General features: G+C 55.9%; 1 protein-coding gene across 1 annotated transcript in view; it reads left to right on the plus strand.

The window, feature by feature from the left end:
* The first annotated feature begins 5883 nt into the window (after positions 1-5883).
* The window catches only part of LOC101749197 (maestro heat-like repeat-containing protein family member 2B), a 10805-nt gene continuing 1688 nt past the window's right edge, over positions 5884-15000 (plus strand). The window contains exons 1-26 of the mRNA XM_040652988.1: positions 5884-5908; positions 6432-6610; positions 6753-6918; positions 7055-7153; positions 7328-7479; positions 7844-7987; positions 8519-8611; positions 8894-8963; positions 9079-9192; positions 9278-9351; positions 9684-9803; positions 9949-10056; positions 10246-10405; positions 10533-10573; positions 10812-10953; positions 11353-11405; positions 11729-11836; positions 12139-12258; positions 12457-12579; positions 12703-12858; positions 13080-13202; positions 13514-13593; positions 14011-14146; positions 14263-14355; positions 14691-14777; positions 14946-15000. The exon at positions 14946-15000 is cut by the window's right edge and continues 69 nt beyond it. Coding sequence (XP_040508922.1) covers positions 5884-5908; positions 6432-6610; positions 6753-6918; positions 7055-7153; positions 7328-7479; positions 7844-7987; positions 8519-8611; positions 8894-8963; positions 9079-9192; positions 9278-9351; positions 9684-9803; positions 9949-10056; positions 10246-10405; positions 10533-10573; positions 10812-10953; positions 11353-11405; positions 11729-11836; positions 12139-12258; positions 12457-12579; positions 12703-12858; positions 13080-13202; positions 13514-13593; positions 14011-14146; positions 14263-14355; positions 14691-14777; positions 14946-15000 — 2821 coding nt within the window. The remainder of the gene's footprint in view (positions 5909-6431; positions 6611-6752; positions 6919-7054; positions 7154-7327; positions 7480-7843; positions 7988-8518; positions 8612-8893; positions 8964-9078; positions 9193-9277; positions 9352-9683; positions 9804-9948; positions 10057-10245; positions 10406-10532; positions 10574-10811; positions 10954-11352; positions 11406-11728; positions 11837-12138; positions 12259-12456; positions 12580-12702; positions 12859-13079; positions 13203-13513; positions 13594-14010; positions 14147-14262; positions 14356-14690; positions 14778-14945) is intronic.

The following is a 15000-nucleotide window of genomic DNA, read 5'->3' on the forward strand; positions in this document are numbered from 1 at the left end:
ATCTCTGCCATCCAGATACAGGCTGCCAGACTTTTGGAAAGAAATCCTGCTTTAACTCACTTTGAAAATGGTTCCACATAGTCGAGCTGTAATCCCTCTTGAAACCTCTTCCCATTCTCAGCTACAAAACTGTCCCCACCATGAGCTATGCCTTTTCACCAGTGATGAAGAAGAGCCTGCATACCGTGCTTGTAACAATCTGCACCCGCAGAGGTGACCTACTGTTGCTATTGCCACTGCCCACCACCTCACCGTGCTCACATCCACTGCTTGGTCGTCTTCAGTGCTCCGTGTGCGTCGATGAATGTCAGTGGGTGACATTTTTTCCACACGGAGGAGTTCAGTGACACACCTCTGCTTCACGTGCACTTCCACGTCAGACCCATTGTGTCAGACTGTCCCTCTGCTGCCATCTGTCGCACGGCAATAATGTCATGGAATACCGGTGGGAAGGTTTGGCCCCTACTGCCACACCACCAACATCTGCCTCTGATGTCATGGGCCAACACCATACAGTGAGAGGCATTACTTTCAGAGCAGCCCTCAGAAAATGCATCAGATAATATAATAAGTAACAAAACTTATTTTATTTTTTTTTAATTTTGTTACTGTTTAATAAAGAGAACAGGCTTTAGATTGCAGCTCTACATGTTCCATCTGAAAATCACCCAGTAATTTATGTATCACCCAGTATTTATGTCATCGGAAAATGGAGCTGCAAAGAAACAAAGAAGTGGATGAATTTTTGGCAGTCTTGAAACTTATTCTCTAATTCCTGTAGCAAAACAGAAAGCACAGCTGCGTATTTTTTGCGCTAGGGGCTGACCTGCAGGAGAGGAGCTCTGCAGAGAAGGACCTGGGTGTCCCGACGGACAGCAGGCTGGCCGTGAGCCTGCAGTGTGCCCTTGCGGCCAAGAAGGCCAATGGTATCCCGGGGCATGTTAAAAAGAGTGGGGCCAGCATCTTGAGGGGGGTGATCCAGGACGCTTTTCTGCTCAGCCTCCTGTAGGGAACTGCTTTCAGCAGGGGGGTTGGTCTCAATGATCTCCAGAGATTCCTTCCAACCTCTATGATTCTGAGATTGTATGAGAAAGAAACCACAAGAACCACGTGCTAATTGCATGGGATGGATTTAGCAGAGGCAATCCCTTTTCCACGGCAAAAGGAAGGTCTTAGCAGCAGTAATAGGCAGACAGTGCTGTCATACCAGAAGAGAACCAGTGAGCAATGCTTGCGGCCTGTGGGTGCTGGAGGCCTCCCTGTACCAGAAGGGTACAGGGTGTGAGCAGCCCCACAGCTTTTGTCATTATCCAAATAGAACTTCACAGTAATGCCAGAGGGGAACAGCAGCAGGGGACAACCCCACCACAATACAGAAGGCTTGCCACAGTGTTCTGCAGCACAGAACTTTCCTGCCCAAGTCTATTTCAGAGCTGTGCCGTGGCACTGCCTGAAGCTGAGCAAGGGCCATGGCACTCTGTGGCTGCCGGAGGAGAAGGACTGCCTCTGAGCACAGGGACAGCCCACTCTGTCAGAAGGGGCCCACGGTGCCAGAGAGACACAACTCGTAAACCAGAAGGAGGGACACAATACAGATGGCCACCAGTTACCGGCTTTCATTCCAGTTGGCAGTTGCTGGGATGCGCTTGGGGACTGTGGGTGACTGCAGGCAAAGGGTAACGAGGAAATCACAGAAACACGGGGGCTGGAAAAGACCTCAAGACAGCACTGAGTCTAACTCCTCTTCTAAAGCAGGAACCCTATGGCAGGTCACACAGCTAGCTGTCCAGATGCGTCTTGAATATCTCTGTAGGAGGAGACTCCACAACCTCTCCTGTTTCAGTGCTCCATCACCCTTACCACAAAGAAGTTCGTCTGCGTGTCAGTACAGAGCTTTCTACGTACAAGTTTTAGACCGTTACTCCTTGTGCTATCGCTACACACCATCGAGAAGAGCCTGGCCTCATCCATTTGCCTCCCACCTCCCTCGAGATCATAGAATCATAGAATAGTGTACACTTAAGAGAAGCTCTGCCTATGGATCGTGTTTGAGACAATGGAAATTTTATCACTTTCTTTAGGGAAACCAGAAGCAAGCCTGCCCTGTGGCAAAACAAACAAACAAACAAACAAAAAAAAAAAAACAGGACTCTGGGAACACTCTGAGTGCCTTGGAAGATCACAATCATGTTTTCTGTGACTGAGTTGCCACAGAGCTTACTTGAAGGCTTGTAAGGATTACAGGGGAGGGAAGCACAGGCAAGGCATGTGAGAGAGAAAAGTATGTATGATCACAGTGAAAATTTACACTAACTAGCAAATGTCTCTCTACACTTACGCTACTATATTAATTTTAAAACAAAAACAAAATTAAAAGAGCTGTATTATTTAAAGAAATTTCCATCAAGTACTTCATCAATTGTCTTATGAGCACTTACGCTTGCAGCTTTAATCTGATTGTTCAGACAGCCCACATCCATCTAACAAAACATACACTACAAATATTATACAACGGTCTGGGTTGGAAGAAACTTTTAAGATCACCTAGTTATATATGTGTGAGCATGGTTCTGATGTTTCAGGAACCAGTGCTGGCTCATGGCCAACCTGTTGTCCATCAGAACACCCAGGTCCTTCTCTGCAGAGCTTATCTCCAGCAGGTCATCCCCTAACCTGTACTGATGCACGTGGTTATTCCTCCCCAGGCGCAAGACTCTGCACTTGCTCTTGTGAAATCTCATCAGGTTCCTCTCTACCCACATCTCCAGTCTGTCCAGGTCTTGTTGAATGGTAGCAAAGCCTTCCAGTGTGTCAGCCACTCCTCCCAGCTCTGTATCCTCAGCAAACTCGCTGAGGGTGGACTCCATCCCTTCATCTAGGTCACTGATGAAGATGTTGAACAAGATCAGATCCAGTACCAACCCCCGGGGAACACCAGTGGTTACAGGCCTCCAACCAGACTCCACACCACTGACGGCAACCTTCTGAGCTCCGCCAGTCAACCACTTGTCAATTCACCCATCATCCACTCATCTAACCCCACACTTTCTAAGTTTCATAAAGAGAATGGTGTGAAATACGGTGTCAAATGCCTTGCTGAAGTCAAGGCACACAACATCCACTGCTCTTCCCCCGCCTACCCAGCCAGTGATGACATCAGAGAAGGCTGTCGGGTTGGTTAAGCATGACTTCCCCTTGGTAGATCCATGTTGACTGCACCCGATAGCCTTCTGCTCTTCCAATTGCTTGGAGAGGGTATCCAGAACAGCGGATAAAAGTATGCCCACTGATCTCAGGATCTCCTCCAATCACTGTGGGGGATGGGAGAAAGCCAGGAAGCTTTGCAGCAAGCAGGCCCCGGGGGGTTCTTCCAAAGAGGTTTCTTCCCCTCTCGGGGAATTCCTCCATGTCACGGAGTTATCTAGATCCATCCGTGTCTGTGACAGGGAAACAGCAGGCCCGCCGGCCCACCGGCTCAAAAAGGGAAAGGGAGTGTGTAGGGAGATGGGAGCTGGGTCCAAAGACAGAACAGTGGCAACCATCTAAGGAATACAGTTGTTTTCATATAAAGTTAATTTTACTAAATATGAGATCAGAATGCAAGATAACACAATATAGTACAATGTAACTGGAATTGAGACTAATAAATCAAATAAAATCCCCAGTTTCTCAGATTTTGGTCTTCTTCTTCTTTTCTCTCTCTTAGCATGGCACACCTGCCCCAACACATAAGCCAGCAGGGAGTGGTGCCTGCGTTGCCACGCGCAAGCATTGTCACCTTTTGCAGTGGTCGGCTCTTTCAAGCCACACCCCCTGAACAAGACGGCTGGTCCTTCTGCTTATCTTTACAATCATAAGCAGAAGTATTGTGGCGCGGTGACGCCCACCACTTGCCCCCCTAGATAATTCACGGTTGTCAGTTAGAGTCTTATCACAAGAAAGGCCTCACAAAGCAAACTTTGAGCCAAAAAAAAAAAAAAAACCAAAACAGTTTTGTCTTCCACAACTGATCTTAAGCTCGGAAGAAGCGGAGTTAAAGGGCCAATGAGCTCTCATGGGCCCCCTTACCTTCTAACACACTAGCCCGTGGGATACCTTCAAGTAGGCTCTCCTGAAGTCCAGGGTAGCACTCCTACTTATTGCTTTGATTCTTCCACACAAGATCTTGAACGCTACTACCTCATGATTGCTGCATCCCAACCTGCCCCCAGCCTTCTCATCCCTTACCAGCCCTTCCTCGCTAGTAAAAACAAGGTCAAGTAGCACACCCCTCCACATCAGATCCCCCACCACCTGCGTCAGAAAGTAATCACCAATACACTGCAGGAACTGCCTGGACCTTGTGTGCCTGGCTTTGTTACTTTGCCAACTAATATCAGGATGGTTGAAGTCCCCCATAGGAACGAGTGCCGGGGGTGGCAAGGCTACTTCCAGCTGTTTGTAAAAGGTCTCATCCACTTCCTCCTCCTGATCAGGTGGCCTGTAGCACACACCCACAACAGTGTCACCTATGTTAGCCCGCCCCTTAATTCTTACCCACAAGCTATCCACTTGTTCATCATCCCCCCCCCCACCCCCCCCCTCCCACAGTGGAGCTCAATGCATTCTAGCAGTTTCTCACATAAAGAGCAAGTCCCCCACCTCACCTTGCCTTGCCACCCACAACAGCATGCCACTTGTGTGAGCTGTCCCACCATGTCTCTGGGATTGCAATGACATCACATCCTTGTAAGCACGCACGGATCTCTAGTTCTTTTTGTTTATTCCCCATGTGGTGTGCATTGCTATACGGGCACTGTAGGGAAGCAGAGGGTGCAGGTATCTCTAGAGGGATGCAGGAAGGTTTAAGCGGGGCTCTTGGCAATGTTATTTTCTCTGAAGAGTCCTCGCAACTACTGGAATCCTACTGGACAACTGGGAGGTTTTTCTACACAGTTTACTAAAAAAGACAGCATTCCCAGGCCCTTCTCTGTCACAAGGAACTCCATCCCCTTCCTCCATCAAATCTTGTTTAACGCTCTGGTAAGCAGCCCAGCCAGCTTGCTCACCAGAACACTTTGGCCCCAGCTACTCAGTCACATTCCGTCTCATGCTCACACCTGGTCTCTCAAAGGTGTGCCCAAGATCAGGGTACACAAAACCTCGATCCCGACACCATCCCCCCAGCCAGTAATTTACCTCCTCTGTCCTCCTCCTTCCTTCTGGGACCCAGTCACCAGTCAGGAGGACAGAGGAGAACCCTCCTGGGAGCTCAGGAGGACAGAGGAGAACACTCCTGGCTCTCCCGATCCCTTTAGCGTCTTTCCAAGGGATGCAAAGTCCCTTTCTGATGTTCTGCCATTTTCTCATGGCATCTTCCCATGACCCTACTTGAATGACAGCAAGTGGATGGTGGTCTTGTTTGATCACATGTGGTGGAGTCTCCGTAACGTCTCTGACACGTGCCCCCAGGAGGCAGCAAAGCTCTCTGGAGAGGTTGCCTGGGCAGCAAATGGGGGCTGCAGTGCCTCCTTGTATGGAGTCCCCAGTCACTAAGACAATGCTGAGCAATGGCACCTGGCAGCTGCTGCCTGGCAGGGGCTCTCCCTCACCCCATCACCTGAGGTGATTCCCTGATCCAGCACAGAACACGTCCACCCCAGAGCTGAATGCGTCACAAAAACGTGCTGTGTTCTGGGGCCTGCAAGGTTGCCCTGCATGCTGGCTGGTCCCTAGCCCAGGGCACGTCATTCTCTGTGAGGTGACACTCCTCGCTGTGATGTCACAGTGGCTGCCTCTTCCACCCCTGTGGCAGCGGTGGGAGCGGTGGCTCAGTCTCTTGCGAGAGGCGCAGGAAGAGGACCCAGAGAGAGCATTGTGTCTACCTGGAGATTTCCTGCAGTGATGGAGCGGCTGAGAGCCCTTCGAGGTGAGGTCCCTCCACCTCTCTGGACACCGTGACGCTGCCCGAGCACATGTGTGCCACCAATGCCTGTTTAGGGCATGCCATTAGCACTGTCCTTGCCCTGCCGAGTGCAGCCGCCCACCGTGGTTCCCCCGGTATCCCAGCAAGGGGAAGGCTCTCTCCCCTCTCCGTGCCGACCACACATGTGCCGGCACAGCCCACCCCACGCTGTGGGAGGGGCTGGGTTCCTCCCTGAGCTGGCCGGATGCTCGGCCCTGGCTCCAAGCAACACCAGTGGCAGCTGCTCTGCTCTTTCCTTCCAGGTCTCTTTGCCTGTGTGGGCTGCGTGCCCAGAGGTACACGTCGCAGGGCCAGAGGCAGGGTGGCAAGCCCTGTCCCCGCCTGTGCCGTGACTTTGCTGCTGCAGCGCCTGCAAGACAAGGAGGTGAGATGGGGATATCCAACCATCAGCCCTTGCCCTGCCCCAGTGCCACGGCCCTGTGGGTGCCAGGCCCTGGCAGCACATCGGCATAGCGATGGGTGGCAGCGGGCGGCTCCCCGGGAACAAGGGCAAGGCAAAACGTGACTGATCCCTGTCCCCAGGGGGACCGAGCGCAGGCGTACTGCGAGCTGGAGCACGTCCTGCGGGAAGGTGACAGCCGCCCGCCGTGCGGAGTGGTGAACCGGCTGCTGGCTGAGGTGTCCCAGGACCTGACGGCAGCCCAGGTGAGGGGTCACTCCCAAAGGCGGCAAAGGGAGCCGCCTGCCCGCGCTGGTGTTCTGCTGGCGGACAGCAGGGGCTTAGCCCTTCCAAGGGAAGGCCTCAGGCAGTCTCCTGTGCCGCGTGTCACCAGTCACTCTTTTTCAGGGCGTGCCAGACAGCATGAGGATGGCTGCCAGCAATGTCCTGGTGGCTCTGGCCCAGACTCACTTCAGCTTGGTGATGGCCGAGCTCCAGGGCCACCTGAAGGCCGCGGGGGAGATGTCCAAGGAGTTTGTGCTCCTCACCCTGAGCAAACTGTTCACCAGCTACGGTAGAGTGCCCTCAGCCTCCTGAAGGGGTCTCTCCCCTCTGCGCGTGATCTGCGTTGAGATGGGGGATGCAGGGCTGCAGCCCCTTCTCCCTCGCTGCCGGGGCTCTGACCATGGCCTTCTCCTTCCCTTCTGCAGCTCCACAGTGCATCCCCTTCGTGTGGCTGATGCTGGCCGGCCTGCGCAGTGTGGTGGGCTGGGTGAGAGGCGGCCGGACCCTGCGCATTGCTTGTGCTGGTGAGTGCCGGCCCAGAGCAGGAGGGGCTTGGGGCAGTCCTTGCACCTCGCCCTGCTGCAGATTCTCACAGGTTCCCTGTTCTCTCAATCTCTCATCCTTTTTTTTTTTCTTTTTTTTTTCTTTCCAATTTTTTTTAATGAATTATTCATTTATTTTTTGTTTTTTTTTTTCAGTTGTGAAACAGTGGCTGGAAGGAGTCAAGGTTCACTTGTGCTCTGGAAAGCAATGCCCCTGGCCTGCCATGGAGATCGAACAGATCTACCAGAATCTTTCCCAGCTCTTCTTCTCTGTGCTGAGGAACTGGCAGGACTGCAAGGAGGAAAAGGTGAGCAGTGCTGCATTCCTAGCCCGCAATGGCAGCGGGGACATCCGTGTCGGCAGCTCTGTCTGTGCCCAGCGGGCTGAGAGCAGAAGGGTGATGAGAGGGAGCGGGCTGGCTCTGCAAAGGGCCCCAAACTGGCTTTGTGCTTTGGGGCTGGATCTCCCTGCCAGGAAGCAGCCCCATGTCACAACATTGTGGCAGGAATAGCTGGGGATGAAGGTGTGGGGAAAAGCTCCCTGCCCTCCAGAGAGAGCCCACCTCCTACTGGGCACGGGGGTATGGGAAAGGGGAAGGGAAAGAGAAAGCCCTCCTGTAGGAAGGGCAGACCTTCGGTCTTTGATGCTGGGTCTCTGCCATCCCTCTCCAGGACAAACAGGCTGTCCTCGGGGCTGTGGCTGCCATGATGGCTGTCCTCCTTCGAGAAGAGCTGTGCCGAGAGCACGTGTGGGAGCAGCTCCTCTGGCTCGTGCACCCGTATCAGGAGGTCCAAGACACCTGCAGGGTGACCAAGGTGAGACGTTTTGCAGGGCTCAGTGTGGATGTGGGGCTCGTGCAAGTGCCACGAGGGGTCAGTGGGACGCAGGGAGGAGGCCAGGAGCCCTTGGAGAAAGACAGAATAGGTGTCCAAGGGAGGTCTGAGGCTTCCTGAGCTCTTCAGTCAAGGAAGGAACAACCCGGACAGGAGCCAGAAGGGAGCCAGGAGTCACCGGGGCCCACCTCCTGGGGCTGAGAGGCTTCACCAGCACCACCGCTGTGGGGCTCTGGTGCCTGAGGAGCTCTGTGCTAACAACCAGGGGGACCGCGTCCAGTTGCATCTGATGGGGGAGAAGAGGGCTGCTGGGTGGGAAATGCCTGCAACCGATGCCCAAACAGGGCTCGGTTGAGAGCAGAGGGACTCTCTTGCTGCTGCTGGGAGGCGGGGACAAACCAGAACGCCTGTGCGGGAGCTCTCCCAGCAGACAAACCATTGGGAATCAGTTTCTCTGCTCCCAAGTGGCTAGAGGTGGCTTCAGCCCTTTCTTCCTCTCCTGGTCTCTTGCAGAGCCTCAGTGTCTTCCTGGAGGCCTTAGAGGGAGTTCAGTCTGTCATCCCTAAGGACAAGTTTCTGGCCATCACCAGCGCCGTGTTCTACCAGGTAAGGGGAGCCTATCCTTGCGCCCAAAGCAGCTTCCCTCTTGGCTAAGTCTCAGGAGGACTGCAAAGCTCCGAGCCTCTGACGGCTGCTCAGCCTTAGCTCCTGCATGCCCGTGGCTGCTCCAGAGCCGTGTGTGTGCCCCCAGGGATGCTGTGGGTCAGGCTGTGTTTTGTCTGCATGCCCTCTCACTGAGAGTGCCAAGGGAGATGAGAGCTGGCAGCAAAGTTTCTTTTCTATCCTCAATACTGATACAATTTTCTCCAATGGACCTTGTTCCCACAGCTCTCTGATGACACCAAGCAGCACAGCGAGGCGGACAGAGCAGAGCTGACCCACTGCATCCTGCTGCAGGGTAAGGAGAGGAGCCTTGGCGATGCTTGGCGGCGCCCTGGCCAAAACCTCTCTCACAAACCTCCGGAATGGGTGCGAGTTTCTTGCTAACACAGTGCGGGATTTCCTCCCCGCAGCCCGGATCTGCCCAGAGGAAACGGTCCAGTTTCTGCAGTCACAGCTGGGCGCTGACAGGGAGGCTGGATGCGTGGCAGCCCTGGGTCTGCTCAATGCTCTGGCTCGCTCTGATGGTCAGTACCACAGGTTGGGACTTCCAGGGATCCCTTTTGCCATCTGGGCTGTGCCTCCATGCATGCTTCTGCGCATCTCTTGCAGAGCCCATGATGACCGAGAAGCTGCCCCAGGTTGTGGAGGCTGTGCAGTGTCTGTGCAGCGACCCCAGGATCCAGGTGAGCTGATTTGGGAAAGGAAAGCGCTGTCGGGGTGGTGATGCTGCTGCCAACACAGGCAGGGCTGGGGTGCCCAGGGAGGTGCTGGGGCACTGTCCACATGGTTGCGATGGCTCCTGTGGGGAGAGCAGGCAGAGTGGAGCGGTCAGGTCCCTGTGCAGTGCATGGAAAGTGCACAGCCTGGTGCTAAGGCCTGGCCCTCACCTGAGGAGACAAGGCTTCTCCTCTGCTCTTGTTGTCTCTGCTCATGCCCAAAGGGCTGCCCCAGTGAGCAGGTGGCTTCCCTTTGCCTTCCGAGCAGGAAAATCAAACCCACAATTGACTCCTGACAGGTGAGGAGGGCCATTCTGCACTTCATCAAGGATGTGCTCAGTGCTAACGCCCGGAGCTGCTCAGCCTGGGATGTGGTGGGGCACATCTTCCGTGAGTTCAGCCGCACCGTGGGAAGAAGGGTAAGGACACCGGGCAGCAGCTTCCTTCGGAGGACCCGTGCTGCTCAGAGGCTGGCACAGAAGCACTGGTGGGGCCACACCTGAGCCTCCTGAGAGGCTCCTGAGAACTCAGAGTAACCGGTGTTCCAACAACACTGTTGTGCAGGCAGCCGGAGACCTTTCTGCCCAGGAAGCCCAGGAAGAAGGAGCTCTCCAAGAGCTGTGTATGGACATCCTGGGGTCACTGGATGTCTCTGCGAGCGGGATGAGCAAAGTGAGTCACAATCTGACCTGCTGCCACTCCTTGCCTTCACACCACGTGTTCCTCATCCCATTCCAACACCCTCGGTCTCTCCTCCAGTGTGCTCTAAAACACACAAGACTCAGGGAAATTCACAGAGTCCTCTTCATTTCTGAGCGGAGGCAGGAAAGCTGACACGCTCAACCGCCTCGTTCCCTACAGCTCCTGTGGCCCCGGTTGCTGCTGTACGTGGTGCCAGCCCAGTACACCGGCATGCTGATCCCAGTCTCTCGCTGTGTCCAAGCACTGGCTGAGAGAGGGGACCTGATGGTGCGGGAGATAGAAGACCTGGATCCCCATTTCCTCAGCTCCATGTTTCAAGGTAGGAGCAGAAACTCCCCCAGTGAGCTCTGTTGACCCCTGACGGCACCAAGAATGGACAGCGGAGGTGCACGTGGGGGAGCACAGCGTGTCTCGTCATCTCACTCAGCACTTCATTCTCCCCACAGGCCCACTGCTGACTCCCCAGACACTGCTGGCACGCCTGCTGGTGAGTAGATGCTCCAGAGGCCGGTGCCGTGAGCCCCGAGGAGGAAGCAGCATGGCCGAGCACGCCAGCACCTGCCTCACCCTTGCGGATGCCATTCTCTTCCCGGGCTTGCAGCACCACGGGCAAAGTTGCTGGCTGCTCCTTGCCTGCCAGGGCAGAGCCAAGCTGCGCTTCCCTCCTGGGAGACGCTGCTGCTCTTGCTGCAGAAGTGACCCTGCTTCTCCTTGCTCTCACTCAGGTGGTGGCGGGGAGCCCTTTTGCAGGCAGCGAACTCCAAGCCGCTGCCTTGCTCCTCATGCTGAACCTCCACGGCAAAATCCACAGAGCTGTGGGGGCCATGTGGGCCTCTGAGATCCCCCTGCTGCTGCAGTGCCTCAAAGGTAAAGTGCTGGTGGGGAGGGAGGGGCGGAGGCAGGGAAGGGGGGGAGTGAAAATGGAGCTCTGCAGCGTGGCAGAGGGGAAGCATTGCCTGCAGCCCAGCACTTGCTCTGCTGCTGTTCCCATTCCAGGGAGACAGCGCTGAGGCCCGGGGACCTTTCCCCCTGGGGATCTGCCCATTCCAGGGCACAGATGGGCCCTTCACGTCCCCTCAGATAGCAGTCTTGGAGCAGTTCTGTGTTCCTGCTGGGACAGTGTTTGTGGGGAGGGACAGGTCACTGCGTAGGGTGTGCAGGTCCCAGTTTGGCAGTGCCGAGTGCCCAGGCAAACCAGGTTTGCAGCAGCTCTTCCTTTGTGGCTTGATCCCAAGCAAGGGTCTTTTGCTTCTTGTTGCTGTGCAGGGAAAGATGAGAGCTTCCCGGACTCTGCAGAGTGGGAGCAGCGCCTCCTAAAGGTACAGCATTGCCAGAAGGCAGGGTGCAGAGAAGCGTCTGCCTGTCTCAAGGAGCCCCGTTCCCATACGGGACAGGAACAGCCTCTCAAATGCTGCTGTGGAGCGGCCGCACGCCTTTGTGGTGCTGCCTCTTCCTCTTTGTCCCAAGCGCAAGGGGGGGTCCTAGGAGAAGAGCAGCAGGCGGCTATAAGGGAGGGAATGCTGGGGGGAGCTGGGAGAGGGACTGCTCTTCCAGTCACCTCTCCCCAGAAGACTGCGGCGATGTGGGAATGTGGGAAGAGGCAAAGGGCAAGGAAACATTGGCTTCTCCTGTTCTCCAACAGTTCCTGAGGGTGTCACTGGCTACCATGGAGGATGAGGCCTGGACCAAGGGCCTGAGCTGCGAGCTGAGCCGGTGGCTGAGCAGCTCTCCCAGCAGCTCTGGAGAAAAGGTGGGTTCCCCCCGGCTCTACCCAGCGGTGCAGCCGCAGGTGCCCAACTGGCGCAGGGGCTGCGAGTGGTGCTCTGCTCACATGGGCTGCTCACGCTGCTTCCCTGGCCCGTGCCCCCCAGAGGGCCTTTTCCTGCAAACTGCCTGGGGGTGGCTAAAGCTCGGCCCTGCACCTGCTCTCAGAGTCTCCCAGGGAGCGTGGGTCCTTCCCACCTGGCCCTCTCCCAGCAGGTCAGGCTGCTGCCACATCTCAGCTTCTTCCTTCCCTTCCCTTCCCTTCCCTTCTCTTCCCTTCCCATGCAGTCCTTCCTGTACAAGGCTCTGGGGACAGTGCTGGGAGCTTGTAAGGAAGTCCTCCACATCCAAGAGAAGCTCCTGCAACACCTGGAGGAAGCAAATGCAGAGGAGCCTTCTGAGGCCCAGGTGAGGTCTCCTCCCAGCCAGCTTCTGCCAGCATCCCCGGTCTGTCCCTGGGGCAGAGGGCTTCTCCTGGCCCTGCTCCGGGCCTTTCGATCTCCTCACTGCTGCTGTTTCCCTCAGGCGAGGACCAGCCCGGCCACTGTGGCTGGCCGTACCAGTAGGTTCAGGCCTGCGCCAACTGCCCCTTGTTCTTTTGTGCAGGGAATGATCTCTCTTCTTAGCCATGCTGCTGAGAGCAACTTCCACACAGTCCTGGACACGCTCACCACATTTGCGTCCAGGCTGTGCAAAGGCCAGAATGGAAGGATTTCCAGACGCAAGAAGGTGAAGCGTTACGCATTTCCATCTTGGCTTTCTGCTGCCTTATTTTCACTTGGGAGCCCAGGTGCATCGCGGGGCACCGGGGGGCTGCTGAGCGAGTGTCTCAAGGCATTTCTTCCCACACAGATGGAGCTGGACAGCAGAAGAGCTCAGGCCACCCGCAGCGCTCTCATCCGTGCCCATGGCAGCTTGGCACTGCGTGCCTCCAAAGAACAGCTGCTTGCCCGCCTGGAGGGAGACATTGTGGGCAACATCCTGCTGCTCTACAGCTGCAGCTGCCGGGTGAGAGCTCGTAGCGTGCCAGGCTGTCTGAGCACCCAGCTGCAGCCCCTCCACGTGGGGGGATGCTGAGATGGGCCTTCTCTTTCCAAAAGTCCCTCGGGGACTGGTTTGTGCTCAGATGAAGATGCAAGCCCTTCCCTTAGCGTTGCCCCCACGTGTTCCCCTTGCAGCCCTTGGCCCTTCCCGCAGTTCAAAGAATGTTCTTCTCTCTTGGGCCTCAGGACCTGCAGAACACGCTTGCGCTGCTGCAGAGCATCATGGACTTCAGCTCTGCCTTCCAAGCAGCGTGTGACTCTGCCTGCTTTAACCCCTCCTTGAAGGGCAAGCTGCTGGAGATCCTGACGGTGAGTGCCTAGAGCCAGGGCTGTCTGCAGCAGAGTTTTGGGCTGTGCTACGAGGCTCAATTCCCCGGAGCCATACAGGTGTCCCTCAGCCACAAGTCTCCAGCTGGTGGGGACCTTGGGTGCTGGCAGGCAGCGGCTGGGCAGCAGGCGAGGTCCACCAGCTGTGCAGCTGCTGCATCCTGCACTGCCTCTGTGGGAAATGCGCGAGCGATGGGGCTGGTGTGTGGCAGTTGTGTCTGCCTGTGGGTCTGGCGGAAGAACTCTCCCTTTGCCCCTTGCCCACATTGACCGTGTCTCTCTGGGACTTGCAGGACTTGCTGAAGAAGTATTGCTTGGGCACCCCAGTCTCCCCAGTGCCCCTCAAGGTGGTTCTGGCCCTGGAGCAGTTGAGGTAAGGGTGGGAGCCTCTGGGGTTGCAAGGCAGGATGGTGGATCCCCTTCTGGGTAGCTCCCGAAGGCCTGGAGGGGGCAGGGGGTAGGGAGTCACTTCTACAGGAGAGATGGCTGGGCTGCTGTGCCCAGCGAAGCTGAGGTTCTGGGAGGGAGAAAGGCCCTGGTGCTCCCGTCCCCTGGCAGGGAAGAGAAGGGAGACCTGGTGTCTCCTTCCCTTCCGAGCAGGAGGTGGTTCACTGATGCTGGGGAGGAGGTGGGTGATGCTGGAACTGAAGACAGTGCTCAGCAGCTCAGGCTGGGGATGTTGGCTTTGCAGCTGTTCCGTTAGAAGAAACTCTGATGTTGTCTGAACCAGCCTGGAGAGCACTGCTAAAGGCCCTGTCTGCTTTCTCTTCCTTTTTTTTTGTCCTGTCAGCAAGCTGAAGCCTTCCTTAGGAAGCAAAGACACGTGTGACATGCTGATTTTGTGCTGCAAGATTATTGTGACGCACCCTTCAGCGGAGATGATGCTGAAGATCAGGAAGTCACAGCAAGCAGCTCAGTACCTGCAGGTAACCTGCCGTGACTTTCACAGCCACCTCTCGGTTGGAGCCCTTCCTCGGCACACACAACCTATGCTCTGGCAGCAACCATGGTGCCACAGCTCAATCCCCTCTTCTGCTTTCAGCTTCTGCAAACATCACTGAAAGCTCTGGGCCGGCTCATGGTGGTCCTGCTCGAGACAGAGACCACCAGTGGCTTCTTCCAGAACATAGTCCATGTGAGTACATGTGGGTCAAGGGAGGAAGCAAGCATGGTGCCTGTCAATAGCAGAAACAGAGGTCTGGGGACTGAGAGGACAATGAGAGGGGATCTCTTGCTGATTGATTTCCTTGGCAGGCCACAGCCAAGGAAAAGCTCCTGGGTTAGGAGGCCGGAGTGTCTGCAAAGAGCAGGGGCAGCAGTGCCGGTGCTCAGCGAGGTGGGGGGCTGCGTGGAGCCACAGGGCAGGCCCTGAGGGAAAGTGCTGGGAAATGAGGGACTGGGAGAGGGATGGCATGAAGGGAAAGAAAAGATGTCCGCAGTGATACGGATGCTCTGTCCCACGTCCTGCAGAGATCAATGACGTCAGGCAACATGTGGGAGCGCAAGAGGGCCCTGCAGACCTGCTCCCAGCTGTTGGCTGTTTGTGAAGAGCGTGGAGTGAGTAAAGAGCCCCACCACATGCCCCTGCTCCCTCCCCAGTGCCCCTGAGCTCACTCCACTCAGCTGTGCATGCTGTGACACCCACCCCGTGGGGAAGGCACAGGCGGGAGAAGCTAGGGAGAGCTGGGCTGCCTACAGCTTTTTTCCTGCCTCTCATCCCTGCAGAGAGGAGATGCCTGCAAGCACTTTGGCTCCTTGGTGGGATTGCTGGTGCCTCTGA

The sequence above is a fragment of the Gallus gallus genome, chromosome 1, assembly GCF_016699485.2.
Source record: "Gallus gallus isolate bGalGal1 chromosome 1, bGalGal1.mat.broiler.GRCg7b, whole genome shotgun sequence".
In the NCBI taxonomy this organism is placed as follows: Eukaryota; Metazoa; Chordata; class Aves; order Galliformes; family Phasianidae; genus Gallus; species Gallus gallus.